This window comes from Hypanus sabinus, chromosome 8, assembly GCF_030144855.1.
Source record: "Hypanus sabinus isolate sHypSab1 chromosome 8, sHypSab1.hap1, whole genome shotgun sequence".
Lineage (NCBI taxonomy): Eukaryota > Metazoa > Chordata > Chondrichthyes > Myliobatiformes > Dasyatidae > Hypanus > Hypanus sabinus.
The window spans coordinates 133,281,325-133,309,059 of NC_082713.1; the positions used below are offsets into that span (position 1 = coordinate 133,281,325).

At 41.9% G+C, this 27,735-nt stretch overlaps 1 protein-coding gene across 1 annotated transcript in view; it reads left to right on the plus strand.

The window, feature by feature from the left end:
- The window catches only part of LOC132397675 (metabotropic glutamate receptor 8-like), a 381,459-nt gene that overhangs the window by 159,107 nt on the left and 194,617 nt on the right, over nt 1-27,735 (plus strand). The window contains exon 3 of the mRNA XM_059976443.1: nt 27,544-27,627. Coding sequence (XP_059832426.1) covers nt 27,544-27,627 — 84 coding nt within the window. The remainder of the gene's footprint in view (nt 1-27,543; nt 27,628-27,735) is intronic.

The window sequence follows — 27,735 nt, forward strand, 5'->3', positions numbered from 1 at the left end:
TGTATATAAATAAATAGTGCAAAAAGAGAGCAAAATTGTGAGATTGTGTCTATGGGTTCATGAGATCTGATGGCAGAGTGGTAGAAGCTGTTGTTAAAATGTTGAGTGTGTGTCCTGTACCTCCTCCCTGATGGTAGTGGTGGTGGTTGTGGGCGGGGGGAAGAGAGAGAGAGAAGAAGGAATAAAAGAAAAAAATAATTGTGGTGTGGTGAGGTGAGGGGGAGGTTGAGGATGATGCATAGGGGCGTCCAATGGGAAGCTCAGGACTGGGATTTGGGGCTCAATCCATTGGGAAAGGTGCAAAAGTGTCCGAGGGTTGGAGGGTTAAGAATTTTACAGATCTGGAGTATTGGAAGGTCGAGGAACATTAGGGCATTGGTGTCATAAAGGAAGACAGCAAGAAAACAAGCCCTTCGGTTCACCTGGTCCATGCAGACCATAAGGTCAGTGAGTGACCAGTGAGTCATCCACCAGTGAGTGCCATTTGAGTTTGTCCATTACCTCTCTAATCCCCTCCTAGCCATGTACTTTAAATGTCTTTTAAATTTTATTTTTGCTCCCAGCTCAACCACTTTTGCTGGAAGCTCATTCCATATGCATGAAGACGTTACCCACTTGGGCACATTTTTTTTCAATCTTTCACTTCTCACCTTAAACCTATCCCTGCTAGTCTTTAGTTTCTCTTCCCTGTGAAAAAGACTATGTGCACCCCTTGTAGTCTTTACCCTCATTATTTTATACATCGTTCCGTTCACCATTCAGTCCGTTAAGCTTCAAGTCCTAGACTGCACAACCTCTCCCTATAACTCAGACCCTCAAGTCCTGGCAGCACCCTCTTAAATCTTCTCTGCAGTACATCCAGTTTAATGATATCTTTCCTGCAATGTTGTGACCAGTTCTGTACACAGTCCTCCAACTGCAGTCAAATGAAAGTGTGTTGTGTTATCAGTTCTGAGCGTGGAACCATGAGGAGATTGGATTGTGGGAGGCTGCATGATTGGAGAATCCGGGTAGTGCTTGGACTCAGATGTGAAGCAAAGGAAAGATCTAACAATTCACGCCATTATTTCTAATCCTTTGGGAATGTTGTTACCTGTTCACAGCATTTCAATGGTCATCTCTAAAATCTGAGTTGCTTGCTAGGTTAGTCAAGCAAGTCAAGTCAAGCAAGCTGCTGGAGATCCACACTATGTAAGGACAGAGGATTTCCTGTTTTGAAGGACATTAGCTAAATCTCATCACTATTTTATTATAATCCACTATTTTTATGGTCACCATTATTGATGTAAGCTTTCTATTCCATATTTATTTAATTAACTAAATTTACTTTGCCCAATTGCCATGATTTGAAAGTGTTGCTCTGGATAACTAGTCCAGTAATCTATTACAGTACCATACTCCATGATCTCTGGATGTCTTTTGTTGCTTGTCTCCTCCCGGTAACATCAACAAAACTATGCCATTAGCCTCTTTATTGCAATTAATTAATTGATATGAAATTGCAGAATTGCCACTGTAAATTCAAAATTGCTTCTCCAGGCTGGTCGTTGGAGTAGCCTGGAGCTATTAATTTATAGTTCTGACATGAGCTCAACCTTGGAGACCCGAAAAGGAATAAATGAAGCTGCAGAGTTTCAGACAAATAGATGGTGAATTTTTTCTACATATTTTTAATATTAAGTATTGCCCAGAATGTCATTTTATGTGCCAGTCTTGTCATATACACTCATGGTAGAGTCAGGATTGAGTCTTTTTCATGGTGTGAAGTTTTTCAAATGCTCAGAATGGCAAATTAAGTGGGTGATTCTGTGAACATAATTTTATGAAACTGGGTTGAAACGTTTATACATTTCACACTTTGCTGACACTCTCTCAAGTACTTGTTCAACATTTTCATTGACACAAATGTATTAAAATCCTCTTTGGCTGGAGGCCGAAGACTGCGTGTCCTTGGGTTAGAGGACTGTGTATGTGGGTTGGGTGCTATTGGGATGGAGGAACAGAACTTGGTGTGCATTTGTTGCTATGTCGCTTGCTGTGTTCTGTTTCAATGCTTTCTGTGTTCTGCTGAACATGCTGGGATGCCACCAGTATGTGTGGCGACATTTGCGGGCTGCCCGCAGCACATCCTTGGGTGTGTTGGTTGTTAATGCAAACGACGAATTTCAGAATCAGAGTCAGGTAATATATCACTGGCATATGTCGTTAAATCTGTTGTTTTGTGGCAGCAGTACATTGCAATACATTTTATATATTTTTTGTTATATTAAATTAGTGATGCAAAAGGAGAGAAAAAGTGTCGTGTACATGGGTTCAATATCCATTCAGAAATCTGATGGCAGAGGGGAATTGTTGAGTATGTGCCTTCAGGCTGTACATGAGATAAATAAATCTGAACTAAATCTTAAAATGTGCTTATTGCTGTTGAATATTTTGTATCTTGTTTATGTCCCCCTTTTTCATTTTTAGTTCATTTTGCCGCCTTCTCCTCTCTTCGTTCCTCTTTACTTAAGTTGGCTTCAATTCAACCAGTTCCCATCTTCCTTGCTCTTATTGAATTGGTTCAGGTGGTTGGCTATTAAACCTGATGTTCTTTGGATTGCAATAGCTTTGTTAAACTTGGCTCCGTTACCCAGAGTTGTTTACAGCAATGTGATGTAAATACAATGAGAGCAAAAAGACAGGACACTGCTTGCCAGAAAATAGAACAAACCATCATCACAGAATCATACTGTGCAGAATTATTCATTCAAAGTTGGTTCTTTGATTGATCTATTCAACTCATCCCAAATCTTTGCTATCCTCCCCAGAGCATTTCAATTTATTGTTTCAGAAAACTGCAATTCTCTGTTGAAAGTTGCTGTTGAATCTTCCCTGTCTGGAGGAATAGAATTTCTGCCTTTGCTGGTGCACACTTGGTGTGGTAGCATTCTCTGCTGAGTCATCTGATCGGAAATCTGATCAAATTCTCTTGTGTGCCGAAGAATAAAGTATCAGGAAGAGCACCCAAGCAAAGCGTGCACTTGTTAGCAAACAGCGGCATCTCAATCTGTGCTGCCAAAAGGGAAGTGTCCAGGGAACAACTTGTGCTTGATACTCCAGATTTAACAGGTGTGCGTGTTTGATATGGCATGCTTATCTTGAATACTTGTGCAATGTGATATTGCTGCGGGACGAGGGAAAACAATCCTTGTTAATTAAAGATGGCTACAAGGGATTACACACAAAGATTCAATGAGTTTAAAAATAAGCTGTTATTATGTTAAGTGTGGTGAGCAAATGGAGTTCAGTATCATTTTATTAATTTCTGTAATGTTCATATCGCCTAGAATCTAGGAAACCATCTTTAGGTACTTTATAAGGGTATAATCAAATAAGCATAGAGGATGAGCCAGAGGAGATATTAAGAGATATTGTGACTAGATGCTGATTCCCTGGATTGTTTTTCCACTTGCAGCACAGATTGGATTGCTGGCAAGTAGGTGAAGATTGAGACTGAGCAATTTGTTTGGGTGGTCTGAGGGACCTCGATTGTTAGTCAAGTGAAAGGCCTTGCCTTTAATGTGACAGAGCATTTTGTTCAAGCAAGCTCTGTAGTCAAGTCACTTTTTATTGTCATTTTGACCATAACTGCTGGTACAGTACACAGTAGAAACGAGACAATGTTTTTCAGGACCATGGTGCTACATGTAACAGTACAAAAACTACACTGAAATACATAAAAGCAACACAGAAAAAAACTACACTAGACCACAGACCTACCCAGGACTGCATAAAGTGCACAAAACAGTGCAGGCATTCCAATAAGTAATAAACAGGACAATAGGCACAGTAGAGGGCAGTAAGTTGGTGTCAGTCCAGGTTCTGGGTATTGAGGAGTCTGATGGCTTGAGGGAAGAAACTATTGTGAGAGCCCGAATGCCTCGGTGCCTTTTCCCAGATGGCAGGACGGAGAAGTTTGTATGAGGGGTGCATGGGGCCCTTCTTAATGCTGTTTGCTTTGCGGATGCAGCGTGCAGTGTAAATGTCTGTAATGGTGGGAAGAGAGACCCCGATGATCTCAGTTGGCCTCACTATCCGCTGCAGGGTCTTGCAATCTGAGATGGTGCAATTTCTGAACCAGGCAGTGATGCAGCTGCTCAGGATGCTCTCAATACAACCCCTGTAGAATGTGATGAGAATGGGAGGTGGGAGATGGACTTTCCTCAGCCTTCTCAGAAAGTAGAGATGCTGCTGGGCCTTCTTTGCTATGGAGCTGTAGTTGCAACTGTTCCATGAATAATTTAGGAATATCTTCACCCATCATGAGTTTAAATAATGATTTTATTGCTAGTGTTGTGCTGAAATTTGGCAGTAGCATTCATGGCCAAATCAATGAGGTCCTACAGTAATTTTAAGCTGCAGATCTAATAATGAGAAAGTCTTGGTGAGCCATAACACCAAGCCACAACAGAAATGCTTCCATTTACAAAAGAAACGTGTTCCTGAAAAATGTGTCAATAAATGAGATTTTGTAAACTGGAATGGTTAGCTAACATGTATTTTATTACAGTACATTCTGGGGATGAGGGAGGAATTGAATTGAATTGACTTTATTTCTTACATCCTTCACGCACATGAGAAGTAAAAATCTTTGTGTTGTGTCTCCATCTAAATGTGCAATGTGCGATCATAGTAATTTATAATAATTTATAATAAATAGAACCGTCAGCTTAGTATAGAGTACACTCAAAATGGCCTGACTTCATCAGTCTGATGGCCTAGTGGAAGAAGCTGTCCCGGAGCCTGTGGTCCTGGCTTTTATGCCTCAGTACCATTTCCCAGATGGTGCAGCTGGAATAGATTATGCTTGGGGTGACTTAGTTCCCCAATGATCCTTTGGGCCCAGTCTACACACCTGCCCTTGTAAATGTCCTGAATCACGGGAAGTTTACAACGACAGAATGGAGCATTGTGCGATTTGCCAAAAAATAAAAAGATTAGGATCACATGTTAAGGATATTATAGCAAGTATTCATCAATAGAATATTCATAAATCGAGGAATTCCTGTAACTGCTCTCAGAGGTTTACATGCAAGGTCCGGTAGCATTATGTGAGGATGAGAAGGGAGACTCCAGTACAATGAGAAATCTTTATTTCTCCATTAGTATGTAAAGGTGATTGCTTACTTCATTATAGATAGTTAGCCTTTGTTGCGTGTCAAATGTATGCCTTGGTTCATAGCATATACCAGTGGCTACAACTCCAAAGTAACTTTTTGGACACAATCTGAAGTAGGGAATTCTGTGGTCCTGAAATAGTCTGTGCAGATGCCTTCCACCTGAGATCATAAGTAAGTTTGAAAAAAATCTCTTTTGAAGGGGTGTAGTGGTGGAAAGACGTGGGCATTTAGGTTTAAGACTTGGATGGCTATTTATATAACTGCTAGTGGAGAAATGAAGGGTATGAGGAAGCTGGAGGCATGGATTCATTGTAGGGTGGAGGGTAGGTGCATGGCTAAAGTAAGCCTTGGTGCAGCTAGAACAAGGGCGAGGTATGAAAATTTTGAACTTTGGTATTTGTGCTCCAGGAGCCAAATTGGATTAGCAAGCACAGGGGGTGATGCATCACTCAACCAATTAATAAACCTTTTGTAAATGTTTGATGTAGTGAGTGGAGATCTAATCCAATTTTTTTTCCAAATTTAAAAGAAAAGGAATTCCAATCTGTAATGGGGAGAGGATCAGTTATAGAATGTAATATTGAACACAGCACAGTACAGGCCCTTCAGCCCACAGTGTTGTGCCAAACTTTTAACCTACTCTAAGATCAACTTACCCCTTCCCTCCTACTAGAGAATGGTACCAGCCAGATGGCTCAAGGTTCTTCAGTAGTCTATTACCTACGTCCAGGGTATTTTGTCCTTACTCCTACTCCTCCTTGAGCAGATTCCATAGCAGCACAATACACCAGAACAATGCTGATCCATTGCAGCAGCTTCCCGATTGTTGCAGCCGCCTATCTTAAACATGGTCAATTATGTTGGGCGGGGTATCAGTCACAGAGAAAATCTGTGGAATTGTCATTGTAATCCATCGTCATCCACCGTTCCCATCTTCGAAAGGTGGTGCCACAAGAAGGCAGCATTCATTATTAAGGACCCTCACCCTCGGGGGCATACCCTCTTCTTATTACTACCATCAGGGAGTGGGTACAGGAACCTGAAGACCCACCCTCAACAAGTTAGAGCTTCTTGCCCTCTGTCAGCAGGTTTCTGAACAGTCTATGAACCCATGAACACCACCACTCTATTCCTCTTTAGTACTAATTATTTACATTTAATTGCAAATTATTACTATATCCACTCTACTCTCTATCTATATCTACCCTCTACTACATTGAAGACCTTCTAACCCCTTATTTTACTTCCAGGTCCCTCAGGTTGGTTTTCTTGGGCCTCCTGGCTGTCCCGCTTTCTAAATTTAAGCTCAGGGGTGACCGCACTTCGTTGTTGCAGCCTCTAGACTGTGGAACAGCATTCCCCTCCCTATCAGATCTGCCCCCTCCATTGACTCTTTTATGTCCAGGCTCAAAACTTACCTTTATTCACTAGTGTTTAAATATTCCTGATGTGGCTGATTTTTGGCTTGTGCCTGGGCTCGTGTGTTGTTTATTTAGTGCCTAGAAGCTGAGTGCCTTGTTGTTTATATCTGTGTTTCTTGTGTTTGTGATTTTAGCTACCGGTTATGGTTTGTACAGCACTTTGGTCAACACAGGATGTTTTTAAATGTACTTTATAAATAAATTTGACTTGACTTGATATAATTGCACATTGAGACTGAATCTGTTCATTGTATCTCAGTTTGCTTTGAGAAATGTATTTGGTTTGTTCCAGTCAGGTAAGTACATAGGTCTTTTCCGATACTAAGAAGCAGGCAGTAATGTTGGTCTTTGTCCTGGATTTCCTCCTTTTATATGGGATGGATCATTTTGAGTTGCCTGAATTTAAAATTGCAGAGCAGGATCACTCGTTAATAATGCTACAGCTATCAGTTGTCATTAAAGCAAGAGATTCTACAGGTGCTGGAAATCCACAGTAACAAACAGAAAATGCTGGAGGAACTCAGTAGGTCAGGCAGCATCTATGGAGAGGGATAAAGAGACGATGTTTTGGGCTGAGACCTGTCATCAGGATAATGTCCTGTTGAAAGTTCTCAGTCCAAAACGTCCACTCCTTTTTCCTCTCACTAGATACTGCTTGACCTCCTGAGTTCCTCCAGCATTTTGTGTGTGTCACTCTACAAATATCAGTTACCCGTTTCAATAAACTGAGTTAGGAACTGAGATATGTCAGATCCCACCCACCAATGAGCTGGTTTTCTTGGAAAGAGACCAACTTGTAATCAATGTTTTTTTTCTGTTTTCGTCTCTGCAGCCTGTTCTCTGGTTCTGCCTGCTCATAGAATACCAAATGCTTATCTAATAGTTGAAGACTGCCATTTAATTTGCCACCAGCATTATACTGACCATTATCAATAGTCACCCCCGGCCTTATCTGTGAGGGAGACTGTGGATCCACTTTGGCCTTATCAGTCACTTTAAAACCCATCGAATCAGAATGCAAGCAAATCATTTTTGACCCTGAGGGACTGCCTAATAAATTAAAGATGGATTGGCAGGAAGTCCAGCAAGTTTTATCTTGACTATTTCCCTCTGTAAGGACTGACTTTGTTCGGTAAGAGGTCATTTCAGCTTACTTCGTTGCAAAATTGCAATTACTAGATTAAGGACATATTTTTTCTTGCTGCCATTAATTTGTATGAAGTTCAGATATTTTCTGCAGGTTCCTATCATTTAGTCAGAAGCAAGTGTGACAGATAGTACTTTTGCACGAACCTTTGTTAATCTTCGTGCCTGATAAATGAATTGGATTGCTCACAATTTACTAGTAAATTAGCACATTAGTGCACTGATGCATTGTTTTACTGTCTTTCTGAGACAGTATTGATATTGTTCTAGGCACCTGTCATTAAATACTACACCAGACTGTGCCTTGATGAGAAAATTACACAGTGCAAGGACATAAATTACAAAACCTAATTGCAATAACAATTGTCATGTGCACAGAATAATTGCTGTGCTTATTGTGATGTGGTTTCAAGAGAGAGACACCTTGAATATTTCTGTAGAGTTACAGTGAAATCTGATTTAAAGAAGATCTCAGATGCCAGATTTAATTTGCACAATAATTAATCATTCATGTAGGATTCATTGATAAATTTAATGTTTTCATTTCTACTGCACATTGCGATTCTGTTCAGATATCAGGTGTCCGTTCTTTATGTCACACCTTCATCATGGGAACTGATCCTAATCCTAGTGATTGGCATCATGAGCAACATGGATGTTTCTCTTCAAGAGCTTAGATAGTTGCTGCCTTTGCCAAATGTAAACTCTGGCATGGATTAAATAGACAATGATCAGAGTTGGTTGCTTTCCCTAGACCAGCGTATGATCCTGCCATTAGCTTTGGTTGCTGTACTGTTATAAGACTATGTGGGCTAAATTGGTTAGCATTTGGAAGTGGGTGCTGAGGTCATGATAAGCTTGTATCTATTTGACAAAATGCAGACTGGGATTCAAAGTTCAAATAAATTTATTATCAAAGTACATATATGTCAGCTTGGACTTTTTCTCCAACATGTTAATATATCTCCACCATTGTATTCATGGCTGAAGTAGATTGCATGTGTGCGATACTATTTTGCTTAACATCAATGGGTGTGCTCCATAAGTGCTGAGTGTGGTAATGAGACATAGACAGACTCCTTTACGAGTTTGAAAGTTCTTGTGTTGAAACCCTGAAGTTTGTTGCTCCCAGTCGTACTGGGGTGATGCAGCATGGTCCATTATGTGGAGAAGAAGGCTCTTGGTTTGTTCTCTGACTTGATCTTTGTTGTCACCTAAATGATCTACAAGTGCTGGTAGCAATGTTCTGAAATGAGGTTTGGAACGATCTTTCATGCGATTGACAAGTACTCCTATAACATCTAATCCAAGTGACGTTACCTTGGAGCTGCTGGAGTTCAGCCATCCCATTAACTCATCAACGACGCTGTCCAGCTTTCGTTTGTGATCGTGATCTACCTCGCTGGACCTCCTTGGGTCGCTCAGGTAATCGATCAGCTGACTTGCAGCACCAGCTGATGTCCTTTTGCGCCGCCTGCTCTGTGAAGTCCTCCAGGCCGCACTCGGGCTCCACTGGGCCTCCGGAGATGAGGGGTGGGGCTAAAACAGGCCAGCCAGGGCACTAGGGGCTGAAATGGGCCAGCTGGGGCAAAAGGGGCAGGGGCTAAATCAGGATGGGCAAAGTGAGGGAGTCTAAAAGAGGCCTAGGGTAAGGGGGGGGGGAGTCTAAAATAGGCCAGAGCTATTTCACAAATTGCACCCCACCCCCCTGTGTTTGGGTAGACACTCCCAACACCTTTCCCAGAGAAGGGTCGCCAGACTTGCAAGGCCCTTCCCGGCCGGTCGGATGGCGAGCCCCTGGGAAGGGTGGGGGTGGCAGAGGATGAGAGGTGACCTGATGGAGATGTACAAGGTGATGAGAGGCATTTATCTTCTGGATAGTCAGAGGCTTTTTCCCAGGGCTGAAATGGCTAACATGAGAGGGCACAGTTTTAAGGTGCTTGGAAGCAGGTACAGAGGAGATGACAGGGGTAAGTTTTTTTATGCAGAGAGTGGTGAGTGTGTGGAATGGACTGCTGGCAATGGCAGTGGAGGCAGATATGATAGGGTCTTTTAACAGACTCCTGGATAGGTACATGGTGCTTAGAAAAATAGAGGGCTATGGGCAATCCTAGGTAATTTCTAAAGTAAGTACATGTTTGGCACAGCATTGTGGGCCGATGGGCCTGTATTGTGCTGTAGGCTTTCTATGTTTCTATGTCACCATGTGCTACCAGAGATTAATTTTCTTGCTGACATTCAGTAGAACAAAGAAATACAGTAGAGTGAACGTAACCCTGCACACAAGCAAAGACTGACTAACAACCAATGTGCAAAAGAAGACAAACTGTGCAAGTTAAATAAATAAATAGTACTGAGAACATGAGTTGTAGAGTTCATGGAAGTGGGTCTATAGGTTGTGGAATCAGTTCAGGTGAATGAAGTTATCGATGCTGGTTCAGGAGCCTGACGGTTAAAGGGTCATAACAAAAGGAGTTTTGCTGCCCGAAGGGGGAATTTCAAGTGCACGCTGATCAATAGTCCAATTTGGTCAAGCCAGTTGGGGATATCCTCTTCTTCCTTCTCCATTCTTTTTTTTTTCCCCGCCCCACCTAGCTCGCAACAACAAATGTTGATTTTCAATCTGATTTAGACTGCTCCAGGATTGGCCGAACACTGGAATTGGATAGCTCTTGGGTTTGGGTATGGCAGCACAGATTTCATCACACGTGTTGTCTTTGTGTGTGTGTGGATTGTGCACATCATAAGTTCGGCCAAGGGCCAAGTAAGAGGAGTATGGTGCTGGTCTCCCAGTAACCAGTCCTCTGGTGTGGTTCAATACAAGGATAAAATTTGGGAGGCATGTAAGTCTGGACTGCTTCCTGATTTCTGGTCCGTTCTGATCAGATGTAGAGTCAATAGAATTGTGGTACATAAGTGAAATCACAAAGCAGTGGGTAAAGTCAGTGGCGCTGTGGTCAACTGGGAAGCTTGCAATCAACGTGAAAGAACACACCCTCTGCTTTCCTGGAGTAGTGTGTCTGTGACCACCTAAACACAGTTCTGCACTCTAAGCTGTGGAAACAGGTGATTTGGACCAAGAATGCATTGCCGAGAGCAGGAGTGGAGGCAAATTTACAGTTGTTGTGTTCAAATAGGAGCTGCACGAGTAGATGGAAATGGAAAGATATTTTGGGAAGAGAATAAAGGAGCTGACTTCCAGTACATAGAACTGTCACAGACTCGGTGGGCTGGCTGGCCACCTTCCATGCCCTAATCATTCTATAGTATGTTGCAAGTATCCCTTCTTCCAAACAGTGAGGTTCCATGGGAAAATGCCGGATCTCCCAGTTGCCACCCATGACAACATGACTTCCCATTCCCATTAAGCTATGTCTGTCCATGGCCTCCTCTCAGGTTGGAGGAGCAACACCTGATATTCAGTCTGGATAGCCTCTAACCCAATGACATGAACATCAATTCCTCCAACTTCTGGTAATTCCTTCCCCCCTCTCTTTTTCTAGTCTCCATTCTGATTACCCTCTCGTCCCGTCTCTTCTGTTTCTCCTCCTCCTTCCCTTTATCCTGTGGTCCACTGTCATCTCCTATCTGCTTCTTCCTTCTTCAGCCCTTTACCTTGTCCACCTATCCACTCCCAGTTTCTTATTTCATCGCACTCTCTCACCTACTCACCCACTTTCCCCTCACCTGGTCTCAGCTATTATCTGCCAAATTACACTTCTTCCCCTACTCCCACCTTATTCTGGCTTCTTTCCCCTTCCTTTCAGTCCAGATGAAGGGTCATGGCTTGAAATGTTGATGGTATTCATCTCCTTAGATGCTGCCTGACTTGCTGAGTTCCTCCAGTATTTTGAATGTGTTCGCCACTCTGATAGTCCCAGACACTGCTTCAACAGTTCTGTGCTGGTCCAGCACTGTCAGCTGCTTTGTCACCATCATCATAATGTTAGACTGGGTATATTTGCAGAAGATGGCATGGTTTTCTGTTTCATGGCAAGCTTTTCGAAATATTAGCTAGCAGTGCACAGTAGAAAGCCTGGCTAATAACCCCTGAGTGATATTTCTACAAAGCTGGTTCTGTATGCAGTGATTATCTACAAAAGAAAGTCTAACCTTTTCCCTTTGACACTAAACACCCTTTCAACTGCTAAGATGAACTCAGCATCTTGTCTCCATGCCATTACAAATGCCGTCAGTTTCCACCTCCATAACATTACCGTACTCCATCTCCTTTGGTAAATCTGCTGCTGAAAATCTCATCCATACCTTAGTTATGTCCCACAAGTGTTTCAATATGCACTTGTCCTAAGTTTTTTCTACTCTTAGTCAAGTTGAGGTCATCCAAAACTCTGGTGCCCTTATCCCAATCTGTAACTTCCTTTTCAGCCACTACACTGCTGATCGCTAGCTGCTGTTGAAGCTGCAACTCGTAATTATTAGCAGTCAAGGCCCTTCTTAATAAACGTCTCAACTTCTCTGGCTTATAATCGTGGGGAAAACTGGGCTTTCAAAAGGGAATTGGATGAGTAATTTGCAGGATTCTTGGGAAAGAGCAGAGCAATGGCAACCAGTATGGACTGGAATGACCTCCATCTGTGTTGTAAGGATTTGTTAATTCCATAGTTCTCACTTCAGGAAGCTCCTTAAAACCTGCTCCATTTTCCCAGATATAAGACCTTAAGATGTCAGAGCAGAAATAGGGCATTCAGCCCATCAAGTCTATGCTATTCAATCATGGTTGATTTATTTTCCCTCTCAATCCCATACTCTTGCCTTCTCCCTGTAACCTTTGACACCCAGTGACCTGGCCTCCACAGATGTCTGTGGCAATGAGTTTCACAAATTCACCACACTCTGGCTAAAGAAATTCTTCTTCATCTCTTTTATAGTCTGTGGCTGTGCCCTTTGGGATTACGGGAAACATTCTCTCCACATCCTCTCTTTCTGGACCTTTCAATATTAGGTAATTTTGATGAGATCATCCTCCTCCGCCCCCATTCTCAAGGAAGTACAGGCTTACAAAAATCAAACACTCCTCGCACATTAACTCGTTCATTCCAGGATCATCCTTGTGGACCTCCTCTGGACCTTCTCCAATGCCAATATATCCTTTCTATATCTGGCTGCTTACAATCTCCAAATAATACCTTCATCTTCTTAAGTAGTCCAGTGTCACTTTTTCCCTTAGATAATCCTGCAAGTACTTTGGGATGTTTTTGCTATGTTTAGGGCACTCGATAGATGAATATTGTTTCTGTTGTCAGATCTCCCTAGGGTCAATGTTATTTGCAGGAGTTGGGGTTGGGTTGGGTTGGGCTGGGTGGGGGGGGGGGTGGGATTGCACTGTAATCTGGAATGTAACTGAAGTAGGCAGTTAAATATCTTGCCACTTGAACAGGTCAGTAACAGCTGGTATCTCTTGGTGAGTTGCTCGTGACTCCCCGAAGATTTTACAGTTTTTAAAAGATGCGCGTTTCGGAGTGTGAAATAACTCTTTGGTCTTCTGTAAGTGTCATCACTTTGGAGATGCAGTTCCATCTCACCAATGCAGCGTGCTTGATTGGCAACATTCCAGGTATTCATTCTTCGTGCCAATTTGAATTAAATTTATTTAAATCTTACATTTGTCCCACAACATGAGGGAGTAAAAATCTTTGCATTATGACTCCATCACAATGTACAGACTTGTGAATTTATAAGTCTTATGGCTTGTAGAAAGAAACTGTCCCATAGACTGTTGGTCCTGGCTTTAATGCTGCAGTACTGTTTGCCAGATGGAAGCAACTGAAACAGTTCATGGTTGGGGTGACTGGTGTCCCCGATCATCTTCCAGGCCTTCTTTACGCACCTGCTGCTGTTAAGTATCCTCAATGGGGGGATGTTCACATCCACAGATGCGCTGGGCTGTCCATACCACTCTCTGCAGTGCCCAGCAATCAAGGTTGGTGCAGTTCCCGCACCAGGGGGTGATACAGCCAGTCAGGATGCTCTCAATGGTGCCCCTGTAGAAGATATTGAGGATTTCGGGGCCCATGCCAAACTTCTTCAGTGGCTTGAGATGGAAGAGACGCTGTTGTGCTTTTTTTTGCCACACAGCCAGTGTGTACCATCCGAGTGAGATCTTAGGTGACGTGTATACCGAGGAACTTGAAACTACTCACCCTCTCAACTGCCAACCCGTCAATATTAATCAGGCCAAGCCTGTCTCCATTCCTCCTGTAATCCACAATCAGCTCTTTTGTTTTTTGGGCATTGAGGGAGAGGTTGTTATCTTGGCACCACTGTGTCAGGGTGTTAACCTCTCCTCTGTAGGTTGTCTCAGCGTCACTAGAAATAAGGCCAATCAAAGTCATGTCATCTGCAAATACAACTACAGTGAAATTATCCATAAGATACATTACTGTGATATATTATGTATTTTGATGGTAAAAGGTGTTCAAATATTAATTGAATTTCTTTAATAACTCAAAAGTATATTCAATTACCAAATAATTTAGATGCAATTAATTTTCTTGATTATAAATAACAGCTATTGTACTTCAAGGTCGCAACTGTATTTGAGCTATTCCCTGAAGAATAAACAGAAGCTGGGTATGTATTATGGTGCCAACATCCTGCAGTATCATTATTTACATAATTTATATAAAATATTCTTCTAATAAACTTCCCTTAAGGATTTTTGCTGTTCATATCTCACACAGAATAACAAGTTTCCCAAGGAGACAGTGTGTGATAAGGACAATCATGATTTGCAGTGTAGGATTAATAAGGGATTTCAAAGAAAAAGTTGGCCCATGTCTTTAATATCACTATGGACTTTAAAACTTCTGTGTTGTGGAGAGACCAATCTATTTTACTGCCGATAGTCATGAAAAGGAATTTGTTGTCTTTGTCTACTCTGGCATGTAGATGTCATAAACCACACGATCTGCAAAACTCTTAAACACCGATTGAAATTGTTTCCCCTGGCCCAATGGAGATGGACAATAAAATTATCACTGACAGTGACACCATGCCCATGATAGATTAAGGAAAAATGTGGCACATTTTTGCGTCAACTGTAAGGAGCTTTCCAAGAGTTTTGGGATACGTCCAAGATCAGAAAATAAGCAATACTGGCTTTGCCTTTCATTCATTTTGAATAAAGTATTTGTACCCCAGTAAAGTGCAAAAACCCATCTTCTTTCTGCTTGTCTGTTTATATGTCTGTGTATCTATTGATATACTCATCTATTTAAAGGTCTGTCAGTCTATTTATATGTTTGTCTGTCTGTCTATTTATGTATCTGCCTGCCTTTGTTTCCATCTTGATTGCACTGTCAGTGATTTCCCATGACAGTGCTGTTATTTTGAACACTGATGTTTTATTCAGAATGATGTCAAGTTCCTACCCACCCACAACTTGAACCTCTTCAAGAGCCAGCATGCTAAATGGAGACCACAAAGTAATTGGCTTCTCTTTGAATTTGTCATCCCTATTAATCTTGAGAGCGTTAACAATTTTAAGTGCGGCCAGATTGGTTTACCAGCATTAAAAATGTTTTAAAAAAATACACATTTCTAGTTCAAAGATACTAATTCCTTTCATTGCTCATGTGTTGTGAACATTAGGTTACCAAAAATTATCATACTCATCTGGGACCATCATAGAGTCATCCAGTATGGAGACAGGCAGTTGGGCCCACACATCTGCTCTGAACAGTGAACATATAACAATATTAATCCCATCTTCCAGCACTTGGTCCGTAGTCTTCAAAGCCTGGGCAATTCAAATGCGTATTTAGATACAGTGTTGGATTCTGATGTTTTTGATCTGAGGTTTTTCAGAAGTCCAGAATGAAGCATAAAACTTAAACTCAAGAAAATCTGCAGGTGCTGGAAATCCAAATTACGCACACATCAGGCTGAAGGAACTCAGGCAGTATCTATGGAAAGAGTTAACAGTCTTGGGCCGAGATCCTTCATCAGGACTGGTGAAAGGTCTTGACCCGAAACATCGACTATTTACTCTCTTCCATGGATGCTGCCTGGCCTGCAAAGTTCTTCCAGCATTTTGTGTGCGTTACCAAGGCAAAAAACTTGCTGCTCATGATCATTTATTAAGCGCTAAAGGAAGCAAGGAATTGGAAAAGGAGAGTATTAAGAGCCTAATAGTGAAAGTAGGAAAGAACAAAGAAAGAGATCCTAAGCTTTGTGCTCTGCTCTTCTTTATACCACAGACATTCTATTCAAATTTGTAGATAAGAGTTACTCAATCAGATAGCCCCTATTCAAATAGTGCAATACCCAAGAAGCTTCCAGAATAATGCAAAGAACTGTAAGCAAAAAAAAACAATGAACAATTCCATACACATAGGTATGATTATATAAAATACAAGCAGGCATAAGAAATTCAAACCACAAAGAAAGCTACAATTATACAATTTAATCCAACATTCCTGATTCTAAATCACACATTTCAAATCATTAACGTGAAACTTCAGAGACAGAGAAACTTGTGCTATCTACATTGAGCATAAAATAATAAAGAAAACTACCCAAGTTATGAAAATATCAAAGGTATTCATAGGATTATGTCACTGTTAGGTAGCTTGTCTTTGTAAGTACATGCCATTTACATGAATTTAAACCACTCTATTAATGACCACCACAAGTAAAATCAATTTAAATTATCATAAGGTATATCAGGGCAACTATTATGATTCATAATATTGAGTAACTCTGGCTGCCTAGATTTAAATGAATCCAGTTGAAGAAATCCCATCCATCAAATTGATATATTTTAGCTGTTTCTTTATGAATATGATCAGTCAAGTCAGTTATTTGTTCAGACTCATCAGGTATGTCAGTACAGCACTCCTTGCCTATAACTACACGTCTCCCCCCACCCCCCAATTGCCAATGCCATATGGTTTTGAAGAACCATCTTATGCACGAGGACCATTTCTGAGTGTGTGACATACCCAACAACTCGAGCAAATTCATGTGATACTTGCAAATACACGTTATCAGTAATTTCAAGAAATGTATTTTACGTAGTTGTGGATCAAGTTGTACCTCTACTGGTTTGTTTTTGATTATTCCTCCTGCTCCATATGCATATATACAGATATTAGTCAATGATATTGCAGAGCAGACTCGATGGGCCAAATGAGCTAATTTTGCTCCAATATCACCATATAACCATATAACAATCACAGCACGGAAACAGGCCATCTTGGCCCTCCTAGTCAGTGCCGAACCTTTAATCTCACCTAGTCCCACCTACCCGCACTCAGCCCATAACCGTCCACTCCTTTCCTGTCCATATGCCTATCCAATTTTGCCTTAAATGACACAACTGAACTGGCCTCTACTACTTCTACAGGAAGCTCATTCCACACAGCTATCACTCTTTGAGTAAAGAAATACCCCCTCGTGTTTCCCTTAAACCTCTGCCCCCTAACCTCTGCCCCCTAACTGTCCTCTAGTTTGAATCTCCCCTACTCTCAATGGAAACAGCCTGTTCACGTCAACTCTATCTATCCCTCTCAAAATTTTAAATACCTCGATCAAATCCCCCCTCAACCTTCTACGCTCCAATGAATAGAGACCTAACTTGTTCAACCTTTCTCTGTAACTTAATTGCTGAAACCCAGGTAACATCGTGGTAAATCGTCTCTGCACTCTCTCTAATTTATTGATATCTTTCCTATAATTCGGTGACCAGAACTGCACACAATATTCCAAATTTGGCCTTACCAATGCCTTGTACAACTTTAGCATTACATCCCAACTTCTGTACTCAATGCTTTGATTTATAAAGGCCAGCGTTCCAAAAGCCCTCTTCACCACCCTATCTACATGAGACTCCACTTTCAGGGAACTATGCACAGTTATTCCTAGATCTCTCTGTTCCTCTGCATTCCTCAATGCCCTACCATTTACTCTGTATGTTCTATTTGGATTATTCCTGCCAAAATGTAGAACCTCACACTTCTCAGCATTAAACTCCATCTGCCAATGTTCATCCCATTCTTCTAACCGGCATAAATCTCCCTGCAAGCTTTGAAAATCCACCTCATTATCCACAACACCTCCTACCTTAGTATCATCGGCATACTTACTAATCCAATTTACCACCCCATCATCCAGATCATTTATGTATATTACAAACAACATTGGGCCCAAAACAGATCCCTGAGGCACCCCGCTAGTCACTGGCCTCCATCCCGATAAACAATTATCCACCACTACTCTCTGGCATCTCCCATCTAGCCACTGTTGAATCCATTTTATTACTCCAGCATTAATACCTAACGACTGAACCTTCTTAACTAACCTTCCATGTGGAACTTTGTCAAAGGCTTTGCTGAAGTCCATATAGACTACATCCACTGCCTTACCCTCGTCAACATTCCTCGTAACTTCTTCAAAAAATTCAATAAGGTTTGTCAAACATGACCTTCTACGCACAAATCCATGCTGGCTACTTCTAATCAGATCCCGTCTATCCAGATAATTATAAATACTATCTCTAAGAATACTTTCCATTAATTTACCCACCACTGATGTCAAACTGACAGGTCTATAATTGCTAGGCTTCCTTCTAGAACCCTTTTTAAACAATGGAACCACATGAGCAATACGCCAATCCTCCGGCACAATCCCCGTTTCTAATGACATATTAAAGATCTCCGTCAGAGCTCCTGCTATTTCTACACAAACTTCCCTCAAGGTCCTGGGGAATATCCTGTCAGGACCCGGAGATTAATCCACTTTTAAATTTCTTAAAAGCGCCAGTACCTCCACCTCTTTAATTGTCATAGGTTCCATAACTTCCTTACTTGTTTCCCACACCTTAGACAATTTAATATCCTTCTCCTTAGTGAATACCGAAGAGAAGAAATCATTCAAAATCTCTCCCATCTCCTTTGGTTCCACACATAGCTGACCACTCTGATTCTCTAAGGGGCCAATTTTATCCCTCACTATCCTCTTGCTTTTAATATAACTGTAGAAACCTTTCGGATTTACATTCACCTTATTTGCCAAACCAACCTCGTATCTTCTTTTAGCTTTTCTAATCTCTTTCTTAAGATTCCTTTTACATTCTTTATATTCCTCGAGCAATTCCTTTACTCCATGTTGCCTATATCTATTGTAGACATCCCTCTTTTTCTGAACCAAATTTCTAATAACCCTTGAAAACCATGGTGCTCTCAAACCTTTAACCTTTCCTTTCACCCTAACAGGAACATAAAGATTCTGTACCCTCATAATTTCACCCTTAAATGACCTCCATTTCTCTATTACATCCTTCCCATACAACAACTTGACCCAATCCACTCTCTCTAAATCCCTTCGCATCCCCTCAAAGTTAGCCTTTCTCCAATCAAAAATCTCAACTCTAGGTCCAGTCCTGTCCTTCTCCATAATTATATTGAAGCTAATGCTATTGTGATCACTGGACCGGAAGTGCTCCCCAATACATACATCTGTCAGCTGACCTATCGCATTCCCTAACAGGAGATCCAACACTGCCCCATCTCTAGTCGGTACTTCTATGTATTGTTGCAAAAAACTATCCTGCACACATTTCACAAACTCTAAACCATCCAGCCCTTTTACAGAATGAGCTTCCCAGTCTACGTGTGGAAAATTAAAATCTCCCACAATCATCACCTTGTGTTTACTACAAATATCTGCTATCTCCTTACACATTTGCTCTTCCAACTCACGTGCCCCATTAGGTGGCCTATAATACACTCCTATCAGTGTTACCGCACCTTTCCCATTCTTCAATTCCACCCAAATGGTCTCCCTAGAGGAGCTTTCTAATCTATCCTTCCAAAGCACCGCCATAAGATTTTCTCGGACAAGCAATGCAACAGCTCCTCCTCTGGCCCCTCCTACTCTATCACACCTGAAGCAACTAAATCCAGGAATATTTAGTTGCCAATCACACCCTTCCTGCAACCATGTTTCACTAATAACTACAACATCATAATTCCAGGTATCAATCCACGCTTTAAGCTCATCCACCTTTCTTACAATGCTCCTAGCATTAAAATAGATACATTTAAGATACTCTCCATCTCCTCCTCTCTTTCCATCCCTAACAATGCATTCAAATTTATTATCCTTTTTTTTCTTCTCCCCTACATCTTCGGGCTGAGCGCATCCCTTCTCCATCACCTGCCTTTCCTCCCTCACACACTGTCTATTTACTTGCTCCACTGGTGAACTAACCTCCTCTCCCATAGTCTCCTCAAATAGTCTCCCGCCCCCCCATCTTACTAGTTTAAAGTCCGCCCTGTAGCCCTAGCAAACCTCCCCGCTAGGATATTGGTCCCCCCACGATTCAAGTGTAACCTGTCCTTCTTGAACAGGTCACTCCTGCCCCAGAAGAGGTCCCAATGATCCAGAAACTTGAATCCCTGCCCCCTGCTCCAATCCCACAGCCACGCATTCATCCTCCACCTAATTCTATTCCTACTCTCACTGTCGCGTGGCACAGGCAGTAATCCCGAGATTACTACCTTTGCGGTCCTTCTTCTTAACTGCTTTCCTAACTTCCTATACTCTTGTTTCAGGACCTCTTCCCCTTTCCTTCCTATGTCATTGGTACCTACATGTACCACGACCTCTGGCTCTTCACCCTCCCACTTCAGGATATCTTGGACGCGATCAGAAATGTCCCGAACCCTGGCACCAGGGAGGCAAATTACCATCCGGGACTCCCGGTCACCTCCACAGAAATGCCTGTCTGAGCCCCTGACTATTGAGTCCCCTATTACTATGGACCTCTTTCTTCTAACCCTACCCTTCTGACCTACAGGGCCGTCCTCTGTGCCGGAGGCTCGGCCACTGTCACTCCCACCAGGTAGGCTGTCCCCCCCAACAGTACTCAAACATGAGTACTTATTGTCAAGGGGTACAGCCACTGGGGTACTCTCTAGTACCTGCCTCTTCCCCTTCCTGACCGTGACCCACCTATCTGCCTCCCAAGGCCCCGGAGTGACCACCTGCCTGTAACTCCTCTCTATCACCTCCTCACTCTCCCTGACCAGGCGAAGGTCATCGAGCTGCAGCTTCAGTTCCCTAACTCGGACCCTCAGGAGCTGCAGTTCGGCGCACCTAGCGCAGATGTGGACGTCCGGGAGGCTCGGAGACTCCAGGACCTCCCACATCTGACACCGAGAACAACAAGCTGCCCTCACACTCATACTTCCCAAATAACTGAAAATAACAAGAACTAAAAGATAAGCATACTGTGCCCTCTTCCGCCTAAGCCCTCTGAGCCCAAGCCCTACACTCTGCGCCTGGCTCACTCCGCTGCCCACAAACGAAGCTGCCCGCTGCTTAAGGCGGCGTTCTTTATATATCTTCCCTCCTTCCCGGGCCTCCTTCACGCGCCTGCGCAGTCCCGCCTCTCAGAACTCCGATCTGAGACGCAATTGGACAATTTGAAAGTGGCCGCCGCCGCACTTCCTCTCAAAGCCTCGCTGTCCTCTTTCAAAAGAGAACTACCTCACTCAGTATCTCCTTTATATATCTTCCCTCCTTCCCGGGCCTCCTTCACACGCCTGCGTGATGTTATCCTGTGATGTTTTGCACCTTCAGGCAATAGATTTTGTTATAAATGTTATCTCAGCTCCTGTATATCCAATAAGAATTTGGCACATTAATTTCCAATCAATAAGTCAGTATATAAGCCTTCTAATTTTTCTTTATAAAGGCAAGCAAGGGCTGCAAGTAAGGGCCGAGTCAATTTTTGACTGTTACATCCAACAATGCTTGTTGAAAGCGTGTCATCAATTAGAATCTCCCGACATTTGCAAGGCAGGGGATTGAATTTGCTGTTGAATTTGTTTCTATTGTCCATCTTGTTTCCTATGCCAGCCATTTCTAGTTCAATGTCCTTTCTTACCACGAAAGTGACATTGTGATTTAGGGTCTGGCCTCAGAAGCGTGACTTGGACTAAGGTTACTGTGAACTTGGTGAATTCTAGTCCAGTTTCTTCAACTGATGAATAGATGTTGGCTTTTGACTCATCTGCAGCAGCTTTGGCTGTTGACCAGGAAGCAATGTCTGTTGACCCATGGTCAGTGGCTGTTGATCAATAAGTAACTGAACCACCTGTAATGATTTTATTTGGATTTCAATATCTCATTCTATTTGTTTGGTGGCTTGCACTAGCTCACTATATGTAATATGACATTTGAATCTAATTCAGTTTTGTCAAGTTTAGCATTTTGGCAATATCTGGTTTCAAGCCATCCATAAATGTAGACTGTAGGGGACTTTAAGACATAGGAGCAGAATTAGTTTATTGAGTCTGCTCTGCCATTCCATCACGACTGATCTATTATCCCTCTCAACTCCATTCTCCTGCTTTCTCCCTGTAACCTTGGATGCCCTGACCAATCATAAACCTATCAACCTCCGCTTTAAATATAGTCAATGACTTGACTTCCACTACCATCTGTGGAAAAGGATTCCACAGATTCCCCATGCTCCAGCTGAAGAAATTCCTCTTCATATCTGTTCTAAATAGATGTCGCTCTATTCTGAGGTAGTGCCCTCTGGTCCAAAACCTATCCATTGTAGGAAATATTCTCTCTACATCCAATGTATCTAGGCCTTTCAATATTCAACAGGTTTCAATGTGAGCTGCCCCTCATTTTTCTAAACTCAAGTGTGTAAAGGCCCAGAGCCATCAAAAGGTCATCACATGTTAACCCTTTCATTCCCGGAATCATTCTTGTGAACCTCCTCTGGAGTCTCTCCAGTCCCAGCACATCTTTTCTTAGATACAGTACCCAAAGCTGTTTACAGTACTTCAAGTGTCATCTGACCAATGCCTTACAAATCCTCAGCATTGTGTCCTTGCTCTTATATTCTGGTCCTCTCAAAATGAATGCTAATGTTGTATTTGGCTTCATTGCCACAAACTCAACCTGCAAGTTAACCTGAGGAGATCCTGCATGAGGACTCCCAAATCCCTTTGCACCTTTAATTTGTGAATTTTCTCTGTTTAGAAAATAGTCTGTGCCTTTATTCCCGATACCAAAGTCTCCAAACATACACTTCATGGCACTTCATGGAGAGACTTGTTCTAGAGCAGTTCCGGCCTATGGTTAGGCCACAGTTCAAACCCCTCCAGTTTGCCTATCAGCCCCGACTAGGAGTTGAGGATGCCATCACCTACCTGCTGAACCGTGTCTACGCCCACCTGGACAAGCCGGCGAGCACTGTGAGGGTCATGTTTTTTGACTTCTCCAGTGCGTTCAACACCATCCACCCTGCTCTGCTGGGTGAGAAGCTGACAGTGATGCACGTGGATGCTTCCCTGGTGTCATGGATTATTGATTACCTGACTGGCAGACCACAGTACATGCGCTTGCAACACTGTGTGTCAGACAGAGTGGTCAGCAGCACTGGGGCTCCACAGGGGACTGTCCTGTCTCCCTTTCTCTTCACCATCTACACCTCAGACTTCAACTACTGCACAGAGTCTCACCACCTTCAGAAGTTTTCTGAAGACTCTGCCATAGTTGGATGCATCAGCAAGGGAGATGAGGCTGAGTACAGGGCTATGGTGGGAAACTTTGTCACATGTGAGCAGAATCATCTGCAGCTTAATGCGAAAAAGACTAAGTAGCTGGTGGTGGACCTGAGGAGGGCTAAGGCACCGGTCACCCCTGTTTCCATCCGCGGAGTCAGTGTGGACCTAGTGGAGGATTACAAATACCTAGGGATATGAATAGACAATAAACTGGACTGGTCAAAGAACACTGAGGCTGTCTACAAGAAGGGTCAGAGCCATCTCTATTTCCTGAGGAGACTGAGGTCCTTTAACATCTGCCAGACAATGCTGAGGATGTTCTACGAGGCTGTGGTGGCCAGTGCTATCATGTTTGCTGTTGTGTGCTGGGGCAGCAGGCTGAGGGTATCAGACACCAACAGAATCAACAAACTCACTTGTAAGGCCAGTGATGATGTGGGGGTGGAACTGGACTCTCTGATGGTGGTGTCTGAAAAGAGGATGCTGTCCAAGTTGCATGCCATCTTGAACAATGTCTCCCATCCACTCCATAATGTTCAGGTTAGGCACAGGATACATTCAGCCAGAGACTCATTCCACCGAGATGCAACACTGAGCGTCATAGGAAGTCATTCCTACCTGTGGCCATCAAACTTTACAACTCCTCCCTCTGAGTGTCAGACACCCCGAGCCAATAGGCTGGTCCTGGACTTATTTCCACTGGGCATGATCAACTTATTATTATTTAATTATTTATGGTTTTATATTGCTATATTTCTTCACTATTCTTGGTTGGTGCGGTTATAATGAAACCTAATTTCCCTCGGGATCAATAAAGTATGTCTGTCTGTCTGTATATTCCATCTGCCATTTCATTGTCCATTCTCCGAATCTGTCTAAGTTATCCTGCATCCTCCTTACTTCCTCAATTCTACCTACCCCTGCACTGGTCTTTGTATCATCTGCAAAATGGTCGCAAAGCTGTCAACTTCCATCATCCAAGTCATTGACATAATGTGATAAAATTGGTCCCAATACCGACCACTGCAGAATACCACTAGTCAGCAGCAGCCAGCCAGAATAGACCCCCTTTATTTCCACTCTTTGCCTCTTGCCAGTCAGCCAATCTTCTATCCACGCTACTATCTTTCCTGTGGCACCATGGGCTCTTATTTTGATTAGCAGCCTCAAGTGTGGCACTTTGTCAATGGCTTTCTGAAAATCTAAGTAAACAAGATCCACTTTGCTTTGACTATCCTGCCTGTAACATCCTCAAAAAATTCCAACAGATTTGTCAGGTAAGATTTCCCTTTAAGGAAACCGTGTGTTTTTTTTTCTCTGTGTTGATTTTTTTTTTACATAGTTCAGTCTAGTTTTTTGTACTGTATCATGTAACACCATGGTCCTGAAAAACGTCTCATTTTTACTATGTACTGTACCAGCAGTTATGGTCGAAATGACAATAAAAGTGATGTGACTTGACTTGACTTGATCTACTTTATCATGCTCCTTCAAGTACCCCAAAACCACATCCTTAAAAATACACTCTTCCCAACACTGTAGCCCGGCTAACTAGCCTAAAATCTTCTTTCTTCTGCTTCCCTTCCTTCTTAAAAAGTAGAGTAACATTTACAATTTTCCAGTCCTCTGGTACCATTCCAGAATATAATGATTCTTGAAAGATCACTATTTATGCCTCCAGAATCTTTTCAGCTTCCTCTTTTAGAATCTTGTGGTGTAATCCATCTGTTCTAGCTGACTTATCTACCTTAAGAACTTTCAGCTTACTAAGCATCTTCTCTTTAGTAATAGCAACTGCACTCACCTCTGCCCACTGATATTCTCAAATTTTTGACATACTGCTTGTGTTTTCCAGAGAAGACTGGTTCAAAATACTTATTAAGTTTGTCTACTATTTCTTTGACCCCCAATTATTACCTCTCCAGCGTCATTTTCCAGCAGTCCAATGTCCACTCTCGTCCCTCTTTTATTCTTCATACTGTATATCTGAAAAACCTTTTGTATCCTCTTTGATATTTTTGCTAGTTTACATTCATATTTCTTCTTTTCTCTCCTTAGGTTTTTTTTTAGTTACCTTCTGTTGGTTTTTAAAAGCTGCCCAATTCTCTAATTTCCCAGTATTTTTTTTGTATTATATACCTGTACACCCTCTATATTATATACTGTCTTTGACTTCACTTGTTGCCTCATCCTCCCTTTAAAATAATTGTTCATTTTGGGATGTATGTATTCTGTGCCTTCCACATTGTTCCAAGAAACTCTAGCACTTGTTCTGCTGTCATGTGTGCTAGTGTTTCTGAATATGAGGAAAGTTACAGGACAGCTTGGTTAAGTTATTCAGAAGTTCTGAGATTAAACAAATATAACACAGAGGACTCTGTATATGCAGTATACAAAATAAGATAGATCTTGTATCGTAATTAGAATCAGCAGGTATGACATTGTGGGCATCCCTGAGTGGTGGCTGAAAGAAGATCTTAGTTGGGAGCTTAAAATCCAAGGATTCACTTCCACTCAATTTTGGCCAGCTCCTCTCATGTGCTTCTGTAACTCCCTTTACTCCGCTCTAATACTGATATATTTGAATTTATCTTCTCCCCGTCTAATGCAGGGTGAACTCTATCATATTATAATCATTTCCTCCTCAGTACCTTAAACTTCCTCATCAAATCTAATTCATTACACAACACCCAGTCCAGAGTTACCATTCCCTTAGTGGGCTCAACCTCAAGCTGCTATAAAAAGCCATCTGGTAGGCATTCAACAAATTCCTCTCTTGGGATCCAGCACCAACCTGATTTTCCCAATTTACCTGCATACTGAAAACCTCATGACTGTCGTAACATTGTCCTTATTACATACATTTTCAATCTTCTGTTGTTATATTTATCCCATGTACTGGCTAGTGTTCAAGAGCCTGCATATATTTCCCATCAGAGAATTTTTACCTTTGCAGTTTCTTAACCCTACTCACAAGAATTCAACATCTTTTGATCCTACGTCACTTCTTTTTAAAAACTGATTAATTTTTTTTTACCAACAGAGCCACCTCCCCTCCTCTGCCAATTGCCTGTCCTGTTGTACAAAGCATATCCTTGGATTTTAAACTCCCAACTAAGGTCTTCTTTCAGCCACCATTCAGGGATGCCCACAATGTCATACCTGCTGATTCTAATTATGATACAAGATCTATCTTATTTTGTATACTGCATATACAGAGTCCCCTGAGTTATATTTGTTTAATCTCAGAACTTCTGAATAACTTAACCAAGCTGTCCTGTAACTTTCCTCATATTCAGAAACATTCCCAAAAATCTTTTGCTTGCAATCAACCATTTTCCTCCAATCCATCTGTATTAGGGTTTGTTCTTCCAAACACCTTTTAACAGCATTTCCAACTGCCTTGTGTATTTTGTTTATTATCTCCCATGTTGCCACCAACTTTATGATTTCACTATCTTATTTGCTGAGAAGCCAACCTAGTAACCAAAATTTGGATGCCATCATATGGGCACAGTTTGCATATGTTCTTCGTACATTGAAGCTCAGCCCAGATCTTAAAACTTCCTTTTTAGGATGTGTAACTTCCCTGGACCACTTATCAATCTTTTCCACTTCAAGTGGTTAATGGAAATCTAGATGTCTCCTGTCATAGTTTCCATCTTCAACCTTATGCATCTTCAATCCCTTGGTCTTTATTGGAGCAAGCTGTAACATAGTTGCCAATACTATTGTTTCATCATGGTTATCCTCACTTGAGCTGCTAGAGGCCGCTGTGGAGTCCATATCATGTCCTCGCTGTAATTTCTTGCAGTTTTGGTGGTGGCGTTGTCTCAGAGGACTGTCCAACATAGGGGGTGTTTCCCAAGAAGTATTACTGGCAGAACTGCCCACTTGAAGTCCCTGTTGAGCTTTCTCATACTGCTTCAGTTTGTCATGAAGCTCCATAAATCCACTTTGATTCAATTACACATAATATTTTTTCACTCACTTTGTTAATGCAGAAGTTTGCTCTTTAGACTTTTTTTTACTGTTTCTATCATGCTTTTTTTCTAGTTGATCATATGTTCCTTTTTCTTTCCCTAATTTATCAGTTAACTTCAGTTGCTCGGTTAAACTCACAAAGTTGATTCTCAAGCGGAACCTGCATTAACTTAAGATGTTCTTCCATCCCAGTGTGTTCACGCCTATAAACTGCAATAAACCTGGTGGTTTATATTTTGCCCGAAGTCATTTTCTGTATCTTTTCTCATGTTTTCACAGGATCATTCAGGAGCCACATTTCATTAGATTCAACCTTCATCTGGAGTTTTTCATTAATCTTATCAAACAGAAATGTTCTTTCAGGTAAAAAGTCAAACCCTCAGTCATCTGTTCACATGTAACTGGAAACTCTGTGGTTGGTTTCACAACTTTGGCCATTGCCTTAATTTGCTTCACATAACACTTAATCTA